General features: G+C 41.0%; 1 protein-coding gene across 2 annotated transcripts in view; it reads right to left on the reverse strand.

Moving 5' to 3' along the window:
- Window positions 1–368: 368 nt before the first annotated feature.
- PPP3CA (protein phosphatase 3 catalytic subunit alpha) overlaps window positions 369–15,835 on the reverse strand; it is a 250,139-nt gene continuing 234,672 nt past the window's right edge. The window contains exons 11-14 of one of the 2 annotated variants that reach the window (XM_068136820.1): window positions 11,513–11,597; window positions 7,470–7,567; window positions 4,665–4,694; window positions 369–1,125 (exon numbers count right to left, since the gene is read on the reverse strand). In XM_068136820.1, coding sequence (XP_067992921.1) covers window positions 932–1,125; window positions 4,665–4,694; window positions 7,470–7,567; window positions 11,513–11,597 — 407 coding nt within the window. In that variant the 3' untranslated portion in view covers window positions 369–931. The remainder of the gene's footprint in view (window positions 1,126–4,664; window positions 4,695–7,469; window positions 7,568–11,512; window positions 11,598–15,835) is intronic. The other variant, XM_068136821.1, reaches the window with a different exon arrangement.

The following is a 15,835-nucleotide window of genomic DNA, read 5'->3' on the forward strand; positions in this document are numbered from 1 at the left end:
TTTTCTTTTTCTTTTTTTTCCATTTTTTTTTAAACAAAGAAAAGGATAACTGCTGCCAAATCAGTAAGAGAAGTGTTAATATTTAAAGAAGGGCATTGAAGCACACTAAAGAAACCTGAGGTAAGCATAATCTGTACAAAATTAAACTCTCTCTCTCTCTCTCTCTCACTCTCTCTCTCCCCCCTTTTTTTTTTTGTTGTTTTATTTTTATACTTTTTTGGCATTTGAAACAAATTTCCAAAGTTCTTTTTATTGTTTATTTCCCCTCCCCTCCTCTTATATTTTTTTCCCCCCTTCCCTCCCTCTCCCCCCCCCCCCCCATTTTATTTTATTTACTTTTTTTTTTTGCTTTTTCCACCCCTCTCTGCTTTTTTTTTTTAAAGGCTGCCTAATTTATTTCATAGCCATTGTCTGGCAAGAGTAGCAAAACATTATCAATAAATAGTCCTTATTTAGTTTGTACACTTGGTTAAAAATGTTTGGATGTTGTCCACGTGTTTAGTGCCGCGACTGTAAACGTACAATAGTTTTAAGAGTAGGAAATCAAACAAAGTTTTCATGTCCAGTAACGTAACAAAAGGCCTTTCAGTAACACATCTACCTAGACGTCCCCGATGCAGTAGGAAAACACGTTCATTCCCCTAGCTTTGCAATATATACCAGCGTGAGCTTTCAATTGTCTACAAGCATTTTAAAGGCATATCCAAAGGAGGTGTCTCTCCCTCCCCCAAGCCCCCTCCCCCCCCACCAAATTAAAGTTGACGATCTCTTTTGTTGATGATTTTTTGTTGTTGTTGTTGTTATTGTAAACTGAATCCAACACCTGGCCCCCAGAGCAAGTAAGCTATTATCAGAGGCAAGAACATCCCACTGCTGATGTGCAGCAACCCCACTGGTGCCCTGCAGCTCAATCCCCCCTCCCGGACAGTGGTCACTGGATATTGCTGCTATTACTGCCGTTGCTGTCCGTGCCATTAGTCTCTGTGGAGATTGCCTTGTTGATGGAGTTAAGGTTGGCATCGGATGGCACGTCTCTGCGCGGAGGCATTCGCTCGTTAATTCGATCTAAGCCTTTGGCCTCTTCGAAGCTAGTGATCTTATGCTGGGGTGAAAATCCTTTGATAGCTGAATAAAGGATTATTAAAAAGCAAAATTAGCAAGGTAAAACTCTTGGTGGCTTTTTCCCCAGCCTTAAGCAACGAGCGCGAAAGTCCTTTTCCTTGTGAGGAGATCTGACCACGCGACCGACTCCTTACCGTACTCAAGGGAGTTCACCACCACCAGCACCTTGTGGTACACAACTGTGTTTATCAGCTTCCAATGTTTTCCTGTCCACTGGAGTTCAGCTTCAAACACTAAAGCTGACATGAGACTCCAGCTGGCGCATGGGAACCACACTTAGGGCACAGTTGTGTGCTGATGAGTTAGCATTTGTCGTCATCACTTACACCCTTAAAGACATCGTGCCTCACTGCAATCTCCTTCAGCGGGCAAAACCTCCCCTTGGCTTTCAGAGACCAGGGCAGAAAGCACTGGCCAGCTACTGACAGCCCTGATATTGGTTAGTCCAGTCTGTGGGACATACATGAACGCTATGGGAGATCTAGGGTGACCTTAAAATGTTGCCTTATGCTTCCAACCCAGGTGGGGGATTTGTTGATCAGTTGAGGCAGTTACCCTCCCCAGTACATCCCCGGACTTCTACAAAGTAGCTTGAGTACACCAGCAGTAATGCTGAGTTTGGTGGGCTGGATCTTAGAACTGTAACACTGAGCAACAGGGGCCAGGGATCGTCTCATTTGGGAACATTCGTACAATCTCACTTTGGAAATGCGCTGACAAAAGGAGCAAAGTTCCAAGCGAACCTGAGTGAGGGCTTTTGATCTGCCCTTCAGCAGCAACATCAGAAGGCAGCCGTAGGCTGGGGAGCGCAGCTGCAGAGTCTCATTTTTATTTTATTTTATTGCCCCCCCCCCCCCCCTTTAATTGAAGAGTTGAAGAATAACTTTAAAGTAAAAGAGCAAAAAGCACTGTAGGCAAACAGCAGGTGACAGCTTCATAGATAATTGGTCACAGCCTTCTGTGTGTTTTGTCTCTTATCTGCACCAAATCAATGCACTGCACTGCCAGAACTGGCGCTTTTGCTATGCCTCTATCTTAGCATGCCATAGAGCAGAAATGGTGTGTTAGTACCAGGAAACTGCAAACTCCCTGGGGAGAAAATGGTAAGGGAGTTTCACGCATCAAATTCAATATCCTTTCCCTCCCTTTATGTTCATTTTAGCCTGAACTACCTCTGCTCTCCTTCCAATATGCAGTCCCAATTTTTTGGACAAGCTGGTAACTTCTATTATAAAAAAACCAAAATGACAACCAAACACAACTCCAAAAGCCCAGAACATCCCTGGTACCAATCTACCACTCCTTGCATATTGGAGGGAGGTAAAAAAGCAATTTCATGCTGAGAGTTTTGCCAGCCATTCTTGAGAAAAAGGACAGATCCTGTTTGCCTCAGTATTTAGTTTCCTTAACCGGTTTCACAAACACTGTTACTGTAGTGGACCTTTGTGAAGTGCATGGGTTTTAACATGTACCATACTTCAACTCAGAAAAACAACAACAACATAATGGTGATTAGTCAAGAGAGCAGAGATGGAGCAGTGAAAACAGAACAGGCCCTACAGTGAGTCTTTTCAAGGGTTTGGTTTTTCGGTTGGTTTGGTAGAGTTTTGGGTGGTTTTTTCATTCGTTTGGGGGTGGGTTGGTTGGTTTGGTTTTTGTTTGGTTGGGGTTTTTGCCTTGGTGGGGTTTTTTTCCAATTTATCCTCTACCACAGAAATGAAGATGTCTAGCAAACACCCAGGCCAGGTCCTTAAAGCAGTAGTTTGATGGATGGCCACGTTGAAGCTGCAACACTTGCTGTGTCCTGGAGTAGACAGGCCCAGTTGGTGTCACTGGACTCTGAACCAAACTGCAAAGGGACAGTTGGTAAAGGACAAAACATTTCCTCCATTGTTAGCTTTGTCTGCATCGACAAGTCATTATGGCCACAGTTACGGTGTCTAACTAGCAAGGACGGCAAATGAAGGATTAACTTGAAGGGTGCACATTACTGGCACGGGGGCGCTGTCAATCAATTGGGTTGTGGAGCAGACAAGAGATGTTAGCGTCTGCAGCACTGGGGAAGGTGCTCTGCTGTAGTTGCTGGTCAGACAACAAGTATTAGCAGTTTACATGGAGAGTATACTAGAACACAACACAGAGTCACAGAGAGTCACAGGAAACAGCCAAACTGTCAATGAGAATGCACACTGCAGATTAGAGGTTGCCGGTAGGAATAGATAATTCCAACATAAATAGCAGCTTGCTCACTGCTATTTAGAAAGCAGTTGTATTTTCTCTTACTTGTTTGTTCTCTAATTTTATTCACTGCTTGACAAAAACAAAAACCAGATCAAACTGGCCAAAAGGGCACATCTTACCAACAGACAGCAGTCATCAGATTTTTGGGTTTAAAATTTTATCTATTTTTTTTTTTAAAAAGTAACTAAAAAAACCCACAGAGAATTTGAGAGGGGCAAGAACAAAATACAACTGAAAGTTTTGTTTTAAAGGGGAATTCTGAAAAACTCTTCTTGATAAAACTTGATAATACCAAACAAATATCGTGCATCTGCATCCCCACATAGGATTAACTTAGGTTTTCAGTGTAGTGCGAAAAGTTGCTTCAGGGTTAAAATTAAGAGGTGTGTGCCAACAAAGCACCGTGGTTTTCAGTGCTAAGCATTCAGACATCTTCCAAGGCAGCCAGTCACTTGGGATTTGTAGCTAAAATGGTGCTGGTGTGACTGGTTGCTCTAATGTAAACATCCAGTGTGTAAACTGCAACTACCAGAGGAAGCCGACATCTTGCAGACAAATGTCTCATGTTGCTTTGCTTTTAAAGAGAAACAGAAACATGCTGAACTAGAACAAAAGACCAATAAATATATATATATATTTTTTTTAACTAGGGACCTAAAAGAAAGGACACAAATTAAAAGGAAAAAAAAAAAAGAAGAATAAAAAGAAAAAAAAAGAAAAAAAAAAGGGGGGGGGGGGAGGAAAAAGAAAAGGGGGGAAGAAATAAAAGAAAGAAAGAAAACAAGAAAAGGGAATTCCCTCCCCCCTCAAACAACTAACAAAAAGAGAGAGTATTTACAAAAGCATGTGTGGGGTTTTTTTTTGACCAGAGATTGCTGAGGATGGTTTGAGGTGCAGACAAGACCCAGCCTCCAGCGCACAGCTTTTGAGCTATGTGTCACAGAGCATTTATGAGCTGCTGCCAAGTTATGTCCTGTGAAATCCAAGTTCCCTGATCTCCTCCCTTGGCATTACTCAGTGGTTAGTTCAACATACAGCAACTCCAATGTGATTGTAACTTTAAGAAAGAAAGCAAAAACCCACAACAGCAGCAATGAAAAAAATAAAATCAAATAAACCAAACCCAAAACAACAAAAAACCCAACACTTTTCCCCTTTAAAGCAATCACATTTTGGTTAATACTGAGCCACAATTGTTAGCCCAACACCCACACAATCTGTACAAGCTACAGCAAAATGAATACACCCAGCAGAGCCCTTGTCTGTTGTGGCACCAACAGAAAGGGGACTGGCCAATTTACCTTCATCAGCCTCAATAGCCTCAACAGTAGCTGAAGAGAAGAAAGGGGTAGCAAAACGAATGAGAAAAATGAGCAGAGGATTTTAACTCTAAGAACAAGTCAGTGAACAGCAAAAGGAGCTACAACACTAATGTTACTGTAAGTGCTGGATTTTGGCAGAACAGACACACAGAGAAATGGTTACACAAAAAAACACAATCATTTGCAGATTGGATTAAGCTATAGTTTGCTCTGAAGCAGAAGTTTAACCAACTAGAAGTTTTTTGAGACACATCTGAGTAGTTTCCTTTGGACTCAGAAGAGGACTACAAAAGGAAAACGTCTTCCATATTGCACATCTGACCTGAAAAGGTCATTGTGTAATGCTCTCAGCTTTGAGTAAGAGTGGTTTTGATTTGCCCTGACAAAAGGAGAACAAAAAAAATGGCATAAAGCCACTGCACAAAATCCATACCACTTACGATGTCAGCTTGAAAAGTATTAGCTGCCACTACAAGGCAAAAGAACCACATATATAACTCCTCAGAATGATTTATTTATCTCTCTCCTGACTAAAAGAAACCTCCCCACAGGATGGGCAGAGTTTGCTCAGACAGCTTTGCCTTTGCTTGCTGTCTCACCCAGCCTTCCGTCTGTGAGTGCCCTTTATGCCAACCCAGTCTGAAACCAGCATTTTTCTAATGTTTTATTAAAACCAATGGACACAGACACAAGATTGAAAGCTGCTGGGCCTTCAGACTTGCAAAGCCTGGTTAGAGACAGAAAGGTTTGTCATCAGGAGGTTGCTGCAGCATTATGAATACCAGCTTACTGCTGGTTTGCAACCACTCATTGTTCTTAATTTTATTTCAGTTTTACCCATCAGCTTGGGCATGAATTTGACCCTCCAGTCAGAGGTTTAGAAGATGACACAAATGAACAGATGTAATCAAATACAGCAAGGGTACAGCTCAAATATTTAAGAGAAACTTTTATTTTCAAGACCCTCTGGTGTAGAGAATAGCTCAAGAAGCAAGTTTTCAGGAATTCCTCATTTTCCCCTAGGTAAAAGCTTTTTTTTTGTTTGCTTGCTTTGTTTCTTGGTTTTGTTTTTGTTGTCTTCCACAAAACTCAAACATTTTATAATTTTTATTATTTTTTTTCTTTCAATTAGGATGTTAACTATGGATTGAGAGCAAGACTAAAATATGTCTACTGTTCTCTTGCTGCATGGGGAATTGAGGAGCTGACCCCCATGCGCCAAGGTCTGGTGCCTCTCAAGCTAGAGAGCAAGAGAGGTGGCAAAAGTCGAGGAAGAAAACCAATGCAAACTTAAGAGAGAATGAAACACACTAACTAGGATGAGAAATTAAAATGACTAACCAAATCCAAACCAGCACTGACACATTAGAAAATAAATGGTGAGTAAAATGGATACTTCCATGACAGAACACACTACTCATATTTTCTGTTAATGCATATGGTAACACGAATGTGTGCTTAACAGAAACTATGCCAGCTCTAGATCGTTTGGTGGATGGGGTGCTACGTGGCAACTAATGCAAAAGGCTTGTGTATAGTAATGTTTTACTAAGCCAGAATACTGCAGTATGAGGAGATGTTCCTTTTAGCCACTGGAAAGAGAACTTCAGGCAAATTTTCTCAAATTCATTTCAATTTCTACAATTTTGCCAGGGCAACAAGAAGCAGCCTCTTTGGACCAATTTTTTTCTGACAAATCTAAAGCAACTCTATGGAGAAAAGCTCAGGTGCAGAGCACAGCTTCACCAAGAAAGGCAGGCCGGGGCATCATATTGCAGCATTTTCGAAGCAGAACGTTACTATGCCCATAACACGTAAGTCATCAACAAGAAAAAAGGGGAAAAAAGAGGGAAAAGAGGTTTACCACCATATACCTGAATCTTCTAGGTAAAAGAGACAGTAAAGGGAAAAATGCAGAGAAAGAATGCTCCAGGAAGGAAACAGGAAAACAAGAGGCCGAGACTATGCTAAGGTTGTAAAACATTTCTATTTCTCACATCTACTGCCAACAGAAACTGCAATAAGTGAGAGACATTCTTGTGTGCCTGCAATATACTCTACTGCAATACACAGTGAAAAAAGGAGAGCTTGCAGTAGTAAATTAAATACTTTGCAGCTCTTTGTTCCAAAAGGAATATTTCATCCAAAACCCCACAGTACTCCAGACTTGCAGATTTCCTGTAAGAAGCAGCACTTGGTATAAAACTGAAGTGACAGTCTGTATTGTGTTTGCATACGAGGCAAACACCGTGTTTGTAAGAGCCTCCCTTCATATGGGCTTAAATCAGAGAGAAATTGTTCTCATGCTGTCACCGAGAACTGCTAGGAGAGAAAATCTAATTCTAGAGCTATTTTCCATTGGTGATTCTCTATGAGAAGGAACAAATCAGATAAAATAAGAGTTTGAGTATCATTATCTAAGCTGAGCCTTCAAGTACTCTGCATATCAAAGGCTGCTCTTAGAAAAACTCTAAAAGATGCTGCAAACTGTGGAGAGAGTGCATTTCACATGCAGTGAGAGCTACAGCTGATTTTCTGGGACTGTTTTCCCCCCTCTCTTTCTTTGAAAAAATATCAGTGGAATGTAATAAAGTCTTGAGAGGTGGCCTTACATGAACTGCTCACAAACGCTCCAGCACAACAAACCGCCTGTTTGATTCTGCCCTTTATTTTATCCTGAGATGACTGTGGTTACTTTTCCTGGGTTCAGTAGCTGGAAAACCAATTGTTGGGCCTTTTTTGCTTTTTGTACACAATAAGACACACACAGGTAAACATGCTCACCGCTTTGCAGTGTTTGTTTTCCTCCAGAGAGCACACCACTGGGCAGCATTCCTGTTGGAGTCAAACCTTTCAGTGTCAGCACACTTTCACTCTCCTCTCTGCAGAAAGGGGGAAAAAAACCAAACCAAACAAAACCCAAAAGAGTAAATAACTGCCATCTTTAACAGAAAAATTACAGAAACATTCAGGTTGGAAAAGACACTCTACAGACCCTACTCTACAAAGTTCACCCCTAACCCATATCCCCAAGCACCACATCCAAACCACCTTTAAACACATCCAGGGTTGGCGACTCAACCACCTCTCTGGGCAGCTCATTCCAATGCCTGACCACTCCTTCCCTGAAAAAATTCTTCCTAATGTCCAGTCTAAACCTACACAGCCACAGCTTGAGGCCATTCCCTCAAAGATCATCCAGTTCAACCTCCCCACCACAGGCAGGGACACCTCTCATGGCTTTCTTTCTCTAATTCATTTCAGAACAATCTTGTGGCACTATAGCTGACACTATACCCTGTATCTATGAAACAAGATATGACATACACTTAAATATAGATATATAAAAAATAATTATATATATATTATAAATAGATAGATAGATAGAAAGATAAAACCACAAACTTGATAGCAAGCAGACCAAAGGAGCACTTATTTGCAACAGTGCATTCAAATGCCTTAAACTGTGTGGTCCAAAATCAACTTAAATTGTTGTTTCGCTTCTGTCTACTTGAGCTGTCAGGTACATCACTTATTATCACTTATTAATGATCATCAGCCACTTAAAAGTAAGCTAAAAGCTCATTAAAATTAATTAGTACTTCCGCCCTTACTAGCACTGTTCTTAGTAGATTAGTAGGCTAAAAATGTTCTGGGAAACGTAAATATGTAACATGGGTTTCAAACTAGGGCAAGAGGAACACAACAGCTCGCAGTTAAATAGAGCTGCAATGCTGTGTGTCATTACAAACTTTCTCAGCAGTAAAACTGATGCCAATTTTGTAATAGAAGCCTGTTTTGAAGTGCTTTACTTTGAAATCCAGAATGACATTAAGCTGGAGGAAGCAAACAAAGAATTCAGTTCCACCTTCACTTGAGGATAATGTGGTTTTGCCTATCAAAACCGTCAGTGGCAGAATTGCTGAGAGACAAATTTCTCTAGCCCTACGTGCCCTGAATCACTCACGTATCTCAAACATCTCTTGTTTACCTACTGCATATACTCTTCAAGTTCTATTTTTAGTGTGAAAGTGATTCTCCTTCTTCACATTTCTTTCTGTAAAAGTCAAAAATCCAACTGTGACCGTTTTCCTTGCAAGTTTCCTAAGCGATGAGAACGAATGCAGCAGGCAACTATTGCCAGAATTAACACAGCATTTTCCTTATCAACAGTTAGCAAAGTTTTTGTTTTCTCTTGATCATTTGCTTCTGCAAGCAAATGTATAATCTGCATTTTCCATTCAGGCCATTTCATCCCTTTTTTTTCTTCTTTTAATTAAACCACAATGGCACTTTTAGCTTCATCTTCACACAGGAAGATTCATTGTATTTTTATTATCTTTAAACTACATATTCCCCAAAAAAACCTCAGTATCACTTTTTCTTTTTTTTTTGAGATTTTTTTACCCTTATTGTTCTTTATTTTCTATTTTCTGTCATTTAATGCCTTTTTTTTTTTTTTTTTAGGAGAAATATACTAAACTTATTTATCTCCTTCCTGTCTAAAGAAAAGCCAGGCTTGAGAAATAAAGCGGCTGAGAGACAATGACAGGGAATCAGCCCGAAGAAGAGAAGGCTCTGAGGAGACCATATTGTGGCCTCCCAATATATAAAGGAGGGCTATAAGAAAGCTGGGGAGGGGGGTTTTAGGCTGTCACAGTGATAGGAATGGGGGGGAATGGAAAAAACACTAGAAATGGGTAGATTTGGATTGGGTGTCAGGAAGAAGTTCTTCACCCTGAGGGTGGTGAGACACTGGCACAGGTTGCCCAGGGAGGTGGTAGAAGCCTCATCCCTGGAGGTTTTGAAGGCCAGGCTGGATGTGGCTCTGAGCAACCTGATGTAGTGTGAGGCATCCCTGCCCATGACAGGAGGGTTGGAACTGGATGATCCTTGAGGTCTCTTCCAGCCCTGACAATTCTGTGATATTAAAGTTCATGTTTCTGTTGAATCAATCCTATATTTCAGAAGATGCTCCAGAACAAAATAAGAGTGGATCCAGAAGCTGCAGTTGAAGGTTATGGGAGAAAGCCAGGTTTCCCAAACTTTGTTTGCCCAACTATCATCAGAGAAAAATAATCATGCTGTTTTATGAAGGTGGTGGCAATGTCAGCTCCAGGCTTTCTGCCAGACTTGGTACAGAGGAGCAGGTGGAAACATTTGATTGCTCCCCAGTTTTGTTTAGAGAAAAGGCATTATGCCAACTTTTTTCTTTTTCTTTTTTTTTTTTTGGTCCCTCTGGGTACCACGATGAAGTAGTTTTGTGCATCACTACTAATTCACATATAACACTTTGGGAACCCCAGGTACCAAATCCTCCACCTCATGATGCTATTTAAAGCTATGCTGCTGCAATCTGCAGCGTGTGGGCAAACCGGTGTGTCCATGTGAAGACCCAGTGAGAACCTACCCACTGCTTGAATGCTGCAGATGAATCTGTCAAGCAAGTTTGAGATTTTAACCTGAATTTAAAAGTGTGTTCTTCAAGTAACTATTTTTTGTTTCCTCTTTTTATATCAATCATACAGTCATGGCAATACTCATTTTAACAATCCCTTCATTTTGCACTAACCATAATAACCATAAGCTGACTACAGCAAAGCAACAGACAATTTCCAAAGGAAAAAATCCTTCTGCTGAAAGGGAAGGAGAGCTGTCTTGTCTATATTTAGACTTCAGCACAGCAGAGTACAGCATGTTTTCTCTTCTGCTCAGAGACATCAAATGGAGAGTTCTAAACATTGGTAGCAATTAGTTACTCATGTTCCTGTGTTTGGAGGAGTGCAGCCCGAGGTAACAAGTTGCTGTCATCTGCACAATGATTTCCTGCATTTTTTAGTTAAACGACCCTCATGCTTTTGTATTTACTCATCTTCACTCATGGCTATAGCAACAACTGTGAGTGACAAAGTAGGATTGTTGGCTTCTTTTTTAATGAGGCACTCTGGTGAGACCCCAGCTGGAATACTGTGTCCAGGTCTGGAGCCCCAATTACAAGAAAGATCTGGGCGTGCTGAAACATGTCCAGAGAAGGGCCACGAGGATGATCAGAGGGATGGAGCTCCTCTCCTATGAGGACTGACAGAGAGAATCGGGGCTGTTCAGTCTGGAGTAAAGAAGGCTCTGAGAAGACCTTAATGTGGCCTTCCAGTGTCTGATGGGGGCTACAAGAAAGCTGGAGAGGGACTTTTTAGGATGTCAGAAAGTGATAGAACTAGGGAGAATAGCACAAAACTAGAAGTGGGTAGATTCAGATTGGCTGTTAGAAAGAAGCTCTTCCCCATGAGGGTGGTGAGACACTGGAACAGGTTGCCCAGAGAAGTGGTGGAAGCCCCAGTCATGGAGGTTTTTAAGGCCAGGCTGGATGTGGCTCTGAGCAACCTGCTGTAGTGTGAGATGTCCCTGGCAATGGCAGAGGGGCTGGAACTGGATGATTCTTGAGGTCCCTTCCAACCCTAACAATGGCATGATTCTATGATGTGGAACACACTCTTTCTCCACATTTAACTCTTGCCTTGCAGTGGCTAAGAGCTAACTAGTAACCTGGGAAGCAAAAGTCTTTTAGAAAAAGAAGGATTTCTTTGCTGATGTCTTTTGTTTGTTTCATGTTCAGTAAAAGCCATGAGAAAGAAGGTTACTCAGAGCCGTAACAAAATTTGTTACGGTGGTGTTGTATAAATAACACAATCTTTGACAGGTTCCAGGAAAACTCAGCTGGGTGGTATTATTAAAACATCAAAATTGCTGTTTGATTAACAGTAAAGTGCTCTAGGTGATCCTCCAAAGATGTCCCTTAGCATGAAAAACCTGAAAGCACAAATTCTTACCTTAACACAGAGAAAACTCTAGCCATTTTTCCTATTGCTCTTATCTTGTTCCTTATAACCTCCTTTCGAGCAGCAGCTGTTGCTCCTGTGAAAAAACAAAACCACCACCAAAAGGCATATTAAAAACAGTTACAGGGATTGGTAAAAAAAATACATAAGTACTCTGAACTCTAAGTATCAAGAAACACAACATTAATACCACGGTTTGCAAAACCAAGCCACATTTGTGGTGAAACCCAAAAGCACTGTTTTAATGTTTAATTATTTGCAGCTCAAGATTGATCACTTCTGAATAATCTAGTTCCTAGCACTTTTAGAGATGACCCTTTTCCTGCTGCACATTGAAGCTGCATGCTTTTTCATCAATGTCAGCTAGCTTTCCATTTCAAAACACATTTTCAGACACTATCCTCTTTCAAAAGTAATTTTCTTAGAAGACAGGCAAAATGCCAGAACTATATTCAATGTGAACAGTGACAAAATTCAGGTGTTTCCAACTGTCCTCCTTGACTGTCTTCTGAGGAGCATTAAGAGGAGTCTGTCCAGCAGACTCCTGCCCCTTTACTCTGCCCTGGTGAGACCTCACTTGGTATATTGCACCCAGTTTTGGGCTCCCCAGTTCAAGAGGGACAAGGATCTGCTGGAGAGAGTCCAACACAGGGCCACCAGGATGATTAAGGGAGTGGAGCCCTGCCCTGTATGGAGAGGCTGAGACCTGGGGTTGTTTACCCTGGAGAACAGAAAACTGAGAGGGGATCTAATAAATGTTTATAAATATCTGAGGGCTGGGTGTCAAGAGGGAGGGGACAGGCTCTGCTCAGTTGCACCCTGTGACAGGACAAGGGGTAATGAAGACAGACTGAGGGAGTTGGGACTGTTCAGTCTGGAGAGGAGAAGGCTCTGAGGAGACCTTATTGTGGCTTTCCAGTATCTGAAGGGGGCCTACAAAAAAGCTGGGGAGGGGCTTTTTAGGGTGTCAGGTAGTGATAGGACTAGGGGGAACGCTAAAAAATACTAGAAATGGGTAGTTCAGATTGGATGTTAGGAAGAAGTTATTCACCATGAGGGTGGTGAGACACTGGAACAGGTTGCCCAGGGAGGTGGTAGAAGCCTCATCCCTGGAGGTTTTTAAGGCCAGGCTGGATGTGGCTCTGAGCAACTTGATCTAGTGTGAGGTATCCCTGTCCGTGGCAGAGGGGGTTGGAACTAGATGATCCTTGAGGTCCCTTGCAACACTAACTATTCTATGCTTCTATGAATGGATGTAAACAACAGCACAGGAGGTTCCACCTCAACATGACGAGGTGGTTCTTCACTGTAAGGGTCACAGAGCACTGGAACAGGCTGCCCAGAGAGGTTGTGGAGTCTCCTTCTCTGGAGACTTTCCAGACCCATCTGGATGCATTCCTATATAACCTGTGCTAGATTCTATGGTCCTGCTCTTGCAGGGTGGTTGGACTCCATGATCTCCAGAGGTCCCTTCCAACCCCTAACATCCTGTGAGATTAAGAGTCTATCTTGAAGTTCAAACTGAAATTATGCTTAGTACAATGGCTTTCAAATCTCTCACATAAAAAGATAAAAAAAATAAAGACCCAAAAAATAAAGATACAAAGTCTGCGGCATAAATGTCTAATTGCCCCATAAACTGTGGGAGAAACAGCTGTAATTCAGCTGTAACTTGATTAAATACAAAGTATTCGTAACAGCTTAATGAAGAAGTTAAATTGAACAGCAATGATTCATTCATCTGGATTCTTCAGGAAATAGAGGGGGTACCTTCCTGCCTCAGTTAATATAATCTGATTGAGCTGTACTCTTGAGGTACACAGGACATAATTTTCAGTGGTTTTTACCCTGAAAACACTTGAATACTATTTGTCTTTTTTTTGCCCCCTACCAAGTGTCCCTTACATGTTGATTACGAACTCACTCTGATTTAGTATATCTTATATTCACATTTTGCTTCTGCAGTCACTGTTTAACTTCCAAAGGACCTGAGAACTGAAAACTGGAAATACACTTCGTGATCAAAGTCAAACACAATGCCTTACACTTAAATATAAAACAAGAATGGAAAACCCCTAACTTAATCATAAAACATAACAGGATCTAACATAGTATTTTCTTTCTCATCCATATACATAAAAGGTCACTAAAGATCTTGGTTTTCACTGATTTTCCTATTTTGTAACAGATTTGTGAAAATAACATATTCTATATTTTACATATATATATTCTATATTTATTAAATATCAGTAAAGATTTTATTTATCCTATTGTTTGTTGGGGTTTTTTTAAACATCATTTGCTAAAAATAATGCTTAAGACATTCACAGTGCTGTACTGGCCTGTTAAGTTTTGACTGAATAGCACTAAGCTGATGTAGTATTTGGATTGCCCAACTGTTTATACATAAATCTTAGACTTACATTTCAAATATGAAAACTCCAGTTACAGAAATTCACTATTACTCCAAATCCTTATGAATTACTTTAGCTAGACTTAAGCATGCATGAGGATGATCAGAGGGATGGAGCTCCTCTCCTATGGAGACAGACTGAAGGAGTTAGGGCTGTTCAGTCTAGAGAAGAGAAGACTTCGAGAAGACCTTATTGTAGCCTTCCAGTATTTGAAGGGGGCTTACAAGAAAGCTGGGGAGGGACTTTTTAGGGTGTCAGGGAGTGATAGGACTAGGGGGAATGGAAAAGAACTAGAAATAGGTAGATTCAGATTGGATGTTAGGAAGAAGTTCTTCCCCATGAGGGTGGTGAGACACTGGAACAGGTTGCCCAGGGCGCTGGTAGAAGCTTCATCCCTGGAAGTTTCTAAGGCCAGGCTGGATGTGGCTCTGAGCAACTTGATCTAGTGCGAGGTGTCCCTGTCCATGGCAGGGGGTTGGAACTAGATGATCCTTGATGTCCCTTCCAACCCTAACAATTCTATGATTCTATGCTTTTATTTAGAAGCAAATAGGTCATAACCTGAGAAATGGCTGTGGGTAAAAGGGTTAGTTTTATCTTTTGCCAACATTACTTTTCTTTAAATATCTAAACAAACCCTATTTGTAGGAAGAAACTTCAAAAACCCTAAAATCATGAACACAGCTGAGTTTAAAATTGGAGTGGAAAAATTAGTTGGGAGGTAGAATAAAAGCTTTGAATCTTACTTTGGTAATATAACAAGTTCTATTGGATTTCAGAGTTGTAGCATCCAAACACAGATCTTGCAAGCTGGGTAGGTAGGACTTAAGTGAAGTGTAATTTAGATCTTCAGATTAAGAAGCAGATCAATGTAAAAAACAACAACTATAAACTCTGAAAATATTCTGAGATGTAGGACTGAGGAGACAGAAAACAATATTGAGTAAAAAAGCCAACCCCAACCTCTCAATGGTGTCCTAATATATAAATATATATATTAGCTAATTAAGCATTAGGAAACTAATGGAACTTAAACCTTCCAGGTTATTGAATACCTTTCTTCTGTGCACAAATGGGATCTTCTTATGAATTCCAAAAGGGGGGGAAAGAAAAAGGTCAGAGATGTTTGTAGAATGAAAATAAAAATATAATAAAGAACATTTGACAACATCAATGTTTAAGAAAAGTCTGAAAAACAGAAAAGGAAAAAATTAGGCAGGGAACATTCAAAAGGAAAGAAACAGACTGAGAATGATGGGGGGTGGGGGTGGGGAAGATAAAAAACTTTTTGAGCGTAAAGCCTGGTTAGTAGGTTTTGCAGGAAATCACCATGCAGGCAGATCAGCAGTGAAGCTCAGCCTTGGTGTTACCAACCCTTAAACACATCATTTTCTCCTGCATTATTGCAGCTGCTTGATAAGGTTTAATTCCTTGTCAGAAACACCCCCCCTAGTTTACGTGAGGTGTATCTGTCTGCCAACACCTCTTTTCTTACAGGAATCCAGCCAATTCTTCCAGTTTATTCACATCTGATATCTGACAGAATAGCTCACTGACATAGACATGTCTGCTGCTTCCACCAACATTTCTGCTATGTACCAGTGTGTGTGTGTGTTCGAATGCACACAGATTAGTTATTAAATCAAACACCACTAACAGCACAAGCAATTGCATTTTAAATTCAGCTCTGCTGGACAGCAAGACAAAGGCAGCACTCTGTGCCCAGCCATAACAGTACCATGATGTGTGTGTTGGGGGACACTGGTTATCCTGTGCATGCTGTTAGGCTGGTTCAGGGGCTGAGCACACTAATGTGCCACAATATGGCTCACATGAAAAAAGCTTAGGGTTTAAAACCAGTAATACTTGGCCAAATAAGTGGATGAATGAATTGATGACA

This window comes from Melanerpes formicivorus, unplaced genomic scaffold (assembly GCF_026170545.1).
Source record: "Melanerpes formicivorus ecotype bairdi unplaced genomic scaffold, bMelFor1.0.p_v2 SCAF_4, whole genome shotgun sequence".
Classification (NCBI taxonomy): domain Eukaryota; kingdom Metazoa; phylum Chordata; class Aves; order Piciformes; family Picidae; genus Melanerpes; species Melanerpes formicivorus.